Source organism: Anoplolepis gracilipes, chromosome 12 (genome assembly GCF_047496725.1).
Source record: "Anoplolepis gracilipes chromosome 12, ASM4749672v1, whole genome shotgun sequence".
Lineage (NCBI taxonomy): Eukaryota > Metazoa > Arthropoda > Insecta > Hymenoptera > Formicidae > Anoplolepis > Anoplolepis gracilipes.
Genome location: NC_132981.1, coordinates 2,721,836 through 2,730,213, shown reverse-complemented (window position 1 = coordinate 2,730,213; position 8,378 = coordinate 2,721,836). Strand labels below are relative to the sequence as shown.

Genomic DNA, 8,378 nt, shown 5'->3' with positions numbered 1-8,378 from the left:
GAGAGGGAGAGAGAGAAATTTAGATGTATAAAACATTTCTTATATATATAAATGTAAATACTTTTATTAGAATTTCAATATATCTTATAGTTAAAAATGGACGATGTTATGATGCGGGAAAAGTTTCACGGCATTGTGTATTTTTCTAACGCAATTAACAGTGTAATAATATCGTTGAAGATTACCTGAAATTTCAAATAGAAGACAATGGACTTTTTATTTATCAAAATGTTTATTGTTAGTATGATCTTCCTACAAAATTGACGAAAAATTTAATTCTTCGTCATTATACCAGCACAATCTCCCGTCAAACTACGTATTATTAATCAAACGAATATCGAAATAAAATGTAATACAATGTGCGTACACAGGTAAGTAAAAGCAAATGATTCCTTCTGACATTAAACTAAAAAAAAAAAAAAAAAAAATAGTTGCTCGATAGACGAGTAGCAATTTAGAAATTGTATTGTATAAATTTTCATTCAGTGACACAAAATTATGTAAAAGCGCAGTTATTCGCATTTGGTCAAAATACTTTAAAAGTATAGAAGCAGACTGATAAGCATGCATAGCAAATTTCGTATTGAATAAAAAATGAGTTATAGATACGGTTATAGATATGTAGCGAAGGAATCATCTGTTATTGGCATCAGTTACAGTCATTATCTCGACAATGGCAAGTGAACGATGGAAGAACGATATCGCGTACGCGATGACCCCTTTCAAATTGATTACATGGCCTATCGGCGTATGGCCACTTCAAGTTTATAACATTTATTCGTTATTTCGTTGTGCCTTAGGCACTTGTTGTGCAGTAAGTAACTTTTGGAACTCAAAGATCATTGACACAATCGCGATTCAAAGACAACAAAGAATATCTTTTATATTGCAACACTCTGGAAAAAATTTTGCCGTCACAATGCAAATGTGTCAAGATTTTACATTTTCTATTTTTGGTAATGAATACGGTTAAATGTCTTTGTCGGTGGTAGTGCTTTAAATAAGTTATAAGTAAGCACAATGAGAAATCATTGAAAACTTTTAACAATAAGAAAGATTTATGATTTACGTGTATTCTTTTCTTAATCATGTGTGAAAATGATAAAACTATTTTGGAGAGATATTGTGGCAAGCATGTGCTATTTATTTTATAATTTCGTCTTAACATACAATTATATGTGAAATAAATAAGATAAAAAATAATAAACGTTAATATATAATGTTATATAATAAATAACCTTACAAAATGTCACAACAATTTTTTAAACACAATATTAAACTTTATTATATTTTTTGTGTGCTTTTAAACAGAGAATTTTTCTATTTTATATAAAATTTGTTACACATAAAAAAATAATAAATAAATTTTTATTTTTTCATTATTCAAACATAATTATATAAAATTAAATATACAAATATATAATTATTAATTGTCTTGCATCTAAAAATTAATATAGAAAGAAAAACTGTTTTTTATAGAGTGACTTTTTTTATATAGTGAAAGTTCTTTTATAGAGTGAGTGAGAGGAGAAGAGATAGCATTTACATTTAAATAAAAATATTTATTAATAAAGATTCATAGAGTTAGAAGTGAAATATATTTATAATATTTCTGAGCACAAAATCATCTTTTATGGGAAAATATACAAATCATCAGAGTATCAACGTATCAACAGAGCTTAGTTGTGATCTTGCCCTCCATGGAGCTATACATGGGCTGTACTGATGTAGAGCAGAACGTAGACTGTCTGATGTTAATATGTTGTGGAACACTCGGTGTACTGAAGACAATATGGTTCCGCATTTATGCAAATAGTTTAATTAACAATTATGATTCTGCTCTAAACGATTATTTGACAAATGAAAACACAAAAGAGCGCAACATTATGCGGAAACATGCTTTTATAGGAAGGATTCTTTGCTTATCCATGCTTGGCTTTTCTTACTTTAGTTGTCTAATATATGGGATAATTCCTTTTCTAAATTACAATCAAGGTAATCGGATTAACATAACAAATATAACATTGGACTATACAATACCATCAAGATGCGCTCTGGAATATTTCAATTTTCCAACTACCGTATATGAAATCTTCTGTCTCGTCGAAGTTGTTGTAATGATATTGGCGACTACTGCTAATCTTGGTAATATTTATTTAATTTATTTATATGGATATTTTTTGTGTCTTATTCAGTATCACGGGGAAACATGAAATTTTTTTATTAACAAGTATATTATTCTACATAAATAAGAATTTTACTAATATTATGCACTTTTTAATTGATTGTTAGATAACATTGCAAAAAACACGGAAGTTTGCGTAATTTCAGGGCAAACTGTTTAATTAAGATGGTTCATGATGTATTAAAATTCATCAGTTTTCTTGATTAAGGATATTAAATTAGATATTAGAAATTCTTTTATTAAATTATCAAAATAAAAAATAAATTTAATTTACGAAAACACTTGCGTCTCATGCAACACATATTATGTTACATACATATATTATTTATATTAAATATAAAAGCAGTATTATTTTTACTATATTTTGTAATACATATCTTTTAATTACAAATATAATAATTTAACAACAATAAAAGTAATAAGTATTGTTTTGTATATGTAATAAGACGGTTCCATGCATTAATGCATTTTCCAAAGGTAACGACGCGTTGTTTCTCAACATTACATTGCATGTTTGTGGACAAGTAAATATTCTGAGAATCCATTTTCTCAACTTTGATGTTACAAGTCCGCAAATTTGTGATCGTTTTAATGCGCTAATTCAAAGACACCGTTATCTGATAATGCTGGCCAGGGAACTTGCAGATCTCATCAGTTTCGTATTGCTGATCGAACTATTCATTATCAGCATATTATTATGTATAATGGGTAAATATTATATCATAATTGTTCAGTGAAATATGTAAATTACATATTTATTAAAAAAATTACATTTTAGCAGATAAATATTCTTTTCAGGATTTCAGCTTATTTTCGCGTTGAAAGTTAATAACACTATTATGGTAGGAAAAAGTTTAATGGTACTGAGTGCCTTCTTGTCACAATTAACACTGTATAGTTTTATCGGGAATTATCTGAAATCTGAAATGGAAGAGATAAGGCTCTCTATTTATCAAAGTGCTTGGTACAAATTTCCTAGGGAATTAACAAAAAATGTAATATTTATTCTTATGCAGACAAAATCTCCAGTTGCGTTGCAGGCTGGAAATTTTATTGTAGTTAACCTGTCAACTTATGTGAGCATTTTAAAAACCTCTTTTTCATATTTGTCTGTACTTCGTATAATGCTCGAAGTGTGAAATATAAGGCACGAATCTGCCAAAAAATCTACAAACTAAATATTTGATACATTCGAAATAACACGATATAATGCTTTCAAAGTATAAATTTATAAATAAGTGTTTATAAAAAGGCCACATCAATAAATTTATCATTCACAGTAGTCTGCTTGTGCCAAATTATTCCTATACAATATCAATACTTGATAATATTAGTAATACATTATTGAATTCGAAAAGACATTTTCTAATATGTAGAATTACTTACTCGTATTGGTTAATTTTTTGTTAATTAATTTTGATGACTTGTAGAATATAAAAAGCAATTTTGATTTGTTCATATTTTCACTATTATACAGATTGAATTTATATTATTTAATCCAGAAGAAGTTAAGAGTACTTTAGCTTATTAGCCTTCAATTACGGTTTAACTTACTCAATAGTTTAATAGATAGCTTGGATCTCAATTATATGAGAAAATTGTTATTTTTCATTTTACGTTTTCTTTTAGCAGAGATATTAGGACGCAAAGTTTCAATATGAAAATTTTCCTTTAAGAATTGTCTTCTTCCTCATCATTCTTATGCACCTGCGTTACAAATATTACACTTGACATAAATATGTATATATGTGGTTCAACAATGTTCCTTCTGTTCCACTAGTGAGTTTACATATAATATGTAAACCTCCTAGCTTATAAGTATTATCTTGCTAGGGGAATGGAACGAATTATTGTCGGGCAGTGTAATATGTGCAGTAGAAATAACGTGATATCACTTTGTATATAATATACACAATACACATACAATAGAAATGTAGTGGCAATCTTGTACGGTTAATGTTCTCAGAAGACAGAAGATTTGTGCAGAAGAAACGGCCCTGAGATTTGACAAGTAAAATTTGACAGCTTTGAGATTTGACAAGTAAAGAAATTTGTGAAAGAATTTATGTACAATTCGGGAATATTTGCACTGATATTTCAATTGTGTTCAATTTTATAACATTCTGTTTTGTAGACGAATAGCGATGTTTCAAATTAAATGTTTAAATTGGAAAAAATTCTGGTCTCTGGCACTTTAATGGCAAGACTTCATTACTTTATATTTGGCTGCTGCAGTTATGCTTTACCAGCATTTGTTATGTATAATAGGTGAATATTTTACTTATAATAAATTTATAAAATATATAATTTATGTCACACAAAGAGAGAAAGAGAAAGAGAGAGAGAGAGAGAAAGAGAGAGAGAGATATTTACATATATAAATATTTATTAAGCGTAAATTTCCTTTAGAGTTTGATTTTTTTTCTTGTTAGAAATAAACAATGCTATCATAATGAGAAAAACACAATGTATTATTGTGTATTTTATAAATGCAACTAACAATGTATAGTGTCGTCACAGATTACCTGAAATCTCAAATTAAAAATTGAACTTTTTATTTTTCAGAGCGTTTGATACAATCTTGCAAAATTGACGAAAAATTTAATCTTCATCGTTGCGAGCACAATTTTTCATTAAGTTGCAAGCTGCATACTGTTAGTCAAACAAATATTGAGATAAAATAAAGTATAATGTGTGTACATGCGTAAGTAAAACACACATGATTCCTTCTAACATTACGGTCAATAAAAGAACATAATTGCTCGATGAATGGGTAATAACTTGGAAATTGTATTATATGAATTTTTATTCAATGGCACAATTTTACGTAAAAGCGCAATTTATTTGCATTTAGTCATAATGCTTTAAGAGTATAGGAGCAGACTGATAAGCATGCATGCAGTAAATTTCGTGTTGAATAAATAATGAGTTTATACCTGCGGTTGTCGATATAGTGATCGAATCATCGGTTATTGGCATCAGTGACAGTCATTATCTCGACAATGGCAAGTGAACGATGGAATGATATCGCATACGCGATGACCCCTTACAAAATCATTTCTTGGCCCGTTGGTGTTTGGCCGCTGCAAGTCTACAACTTATTTTCGCTTTTACGCAGTATTATATGCATCTGTGGCTCGGTATGCATCTTTTGAATGCGAACACGATAATAATTGACACGCGATCGTTTGAAGACAACTTACAATTAGAATATTTTCTACGTTGATCTTGCAACGCTCTAGAAAAAATTTCGGTGTATTGAGATAATAGCATTTAAATATACAAACTTTTCATTCTTGGCAACCTATGTATATAGTGACACTTTGCCACCAGTAATAATACAATGGATAAAAGTTATACAATGATCTGACACGATCGTAAGTCGCTGAAGAATATATAAAAAGGATTTTTTTTCTTTTGTGTGAGTTTTATAATTTATTTATGTTTATTTTTTTATCAGAATAAGACATAATTTTTTTCGAGAAATATTACATGCTAAATTTTAACTGTACTAAAATATATCATCGATCCTGAATATTAATATATATTGTCAAGATCTCAACTCTGAAAAATTAAAAAAAATTTTTTCAACATCCGCATAAAGATCTGTGTATTTGCTAAGTGGACATGTGTGTGTGCGTGTATAAATAATACGAAAATTATCGAATAATTTGAATTTTTATTGTCAATCTTTATGTTCAGACCTTAATTTGTCAATTTTGATAAACGTTTATTTGTAAATATTTTCTTAATAAACAATAGAAAACAATAAAAAAACTTTTGTTTGACAATAACTGTCAAGATTAAAATTATCTATAAATGTTAAAATAAACATGCTGTTATGTGTGTATATACCTATACAGGATTGCTCACATTATTCTTTACAATTCGATATTTTGGAAAATATGTCATCGATTCTAAAGATTTAGATCTTGAATTATATGAGTCTGATGAAACTTTAAACATAAATAAAAATTGGTTTTCAAATCCCGATTGTGTGGAGGTTAAAATTAACTTTAAAATTTTAAATGAAATGAGAACATTCGTAAAATTACATTTTTGAATTCTATGAAAAAGACAATTAAGTTTTATCGAAAATACTTGTCAGATACTTATTATATGAGAAAATATGACAATTTGAAATTTTGAGTTACACCTATTTGAAAGCGCAAGAATAATCACACAAAATCAAAATCATAACTCTCTCTAGTCTGATTTATTCAATTAATTAAATGTTCAAAATATTTTCTATAAATTTGTAAACATTTATTTATTCGAATTGACAAAATAGTTTTAATTTTTGTTTCATATTTTTTTCGTCGTCGACACAGTTCAAACATTAATTTTTCATAAGAAACGAAGAAATACATATTTTTTGTGAAAGACGCTTGCACTTTAATGATTCCTGAAATGTTATCAAATGTCCTGTGTCAAAATCAAAGTCATTGAAAGAAGCTAAACAGTAGTTTTATCTGTATATATTTTATATAAAAAGTGAAGATATTTTCTTTGCATTAGATTCTGATAAAAAGTAGTAGATAGATAGATAAATATAGAAAAAGAGAAGGAAAAGGAAAGATAGGGGGAGAGAGAGAGAGAGAGAGAGAGAGAAATAATCATGCGAATATAAATGCATACACATTTGTATTTAAATACAAATACTTATAAAAATACGTACCTATAAAAATTAAAATCAAGATATATTGTTTCCAAATACGAAATGTTATATAAGAGATAATATATTAACAGGCCATACTGGTAATCTTACCTCCCATTGAGATGTATATGGGCTGCACTACTGCGGTGCAGAATGTGGACTGCTCTATGTTAAGCATTTGCGGAATGCTTGGTATAATAAAGACAATACGGTTTCGCATTTATGCAAACAACTTAATTAGCAACTACAAATCTGCTATACACGATTATCTGGTGATTGATAACATAGAAGAGCGTATTCTTATGCGAAAACATGCTCTTGCAGCAAGGATTTCTACATTTCCTCTGCTGGGCTTTTCTTATCTTATTATAGCAGTGTATACGCTAACAGCTATTAATATAAACCATGATAAAAAGAACCAGAATATAACGGGTGAGGACATCATGTTGGAATATCCAATACCATCAAAGTGCGCTATGAATCACTTCCATGCTCCAGTAAGCATGTACAGCATATTTGCCGCTATCCAAATTATTTCACTGATAGCATTGGCCAATACTAATCTCGGTAATTTTTATTGAAAATTAAGATATAATTATATTGGAATAATATCAAGAAACAATATATAATAATATAATCTGTTGCATTATAAAACATATCTTTTAATTACAATGATGAATATTATTACCTTCTTTATATCAATGTATTTTTATTTCATAAAGGTAACGACGCGCTATTTATCAACATTACATTTCATGCTTGTGCTCAGATGAAAATTCTGAGAACTCATTTCGATAACTTAGATGTTACATCTCCGCAAATCTACGATCGTTTCAATGAACTGATACAGAGACATATTTATTTGATACGATTGATTAGGAAACTTGCCGATGTTATTAGTTTAATTTTACTAACAGAGTTCTTCTGTATTAGCATATGTATATGCATAATGGGTGAATATTAAATTATTTAAAACGTATTAATTTAAATTAAGTTATATAAGAGAATCTTTGCTCAACAGATAAATATTTTTGTTTCAGGATTTCAGCTCCTCATAGCGATGAGAGACAACGATACTGTTATGGTGGGACAAAGTTTAAGTGCACAAATTGTCTTTTTGGTAAAGCTATCAGTGTACAGTTTTATCGGAAATTATCTAAAATCCCAAATGGAAGACATAGGCTACTCTATTTACCAAAAGGCTTGGTATAAATTTCCTGTCAAACTGATGAGGAATCTGATCTTCATCCTTATGCAGACAGACGGTCCAGCTATGTTTCAAGCTGGGAACTTTATTCCGGTAAATTTGTCAACTTTAGTGGACGTTTTAAAAACTTCTTTTTCATATCTATCTGTACTTCGTATAATGATTGGTACATAAAATACAACATGAAATATCTGTAAATAAAATATTTTTGCAAACTATAAATTTATAATACGTTAGACAAAATAAAAAATAAATGAGATACATAGTTTATCCAAATGTGTTATCAATTAAATTCTTAATTATAATTGCATTGATTTGTTGCAATCATT

The 8,378-nt window shown here is 28.4% G+C and overlaps 1 protein-coding gene across 1 annotated transcript; it reads left to right on the top strand.

The window, feature by feature from the left end:
* The first annotated feature begins 97 nt into the window (after positions 1-97).
* LOC140672083 (uncharacterized) lies at positions 98-8,291 on the top strand. The gene is given in 8 exon segments (XM_072903922.1): positions 98-814; positions 1,677-2,145; positions 2,663-2,893; positions 2,984-3,261; positions 5,140-5,325; positions 6,935-7,409; positions 7,565-7,795; positions 7,883-8,291. Coding segments are annotated over 8 exon segments (2,352 nt in total). The 5' UTR covers positions 98-673; the 3' UTR covers positions 8,224-8,291.
* Positions 8,292-8,378: the final 87 nt, after the last annotated feature.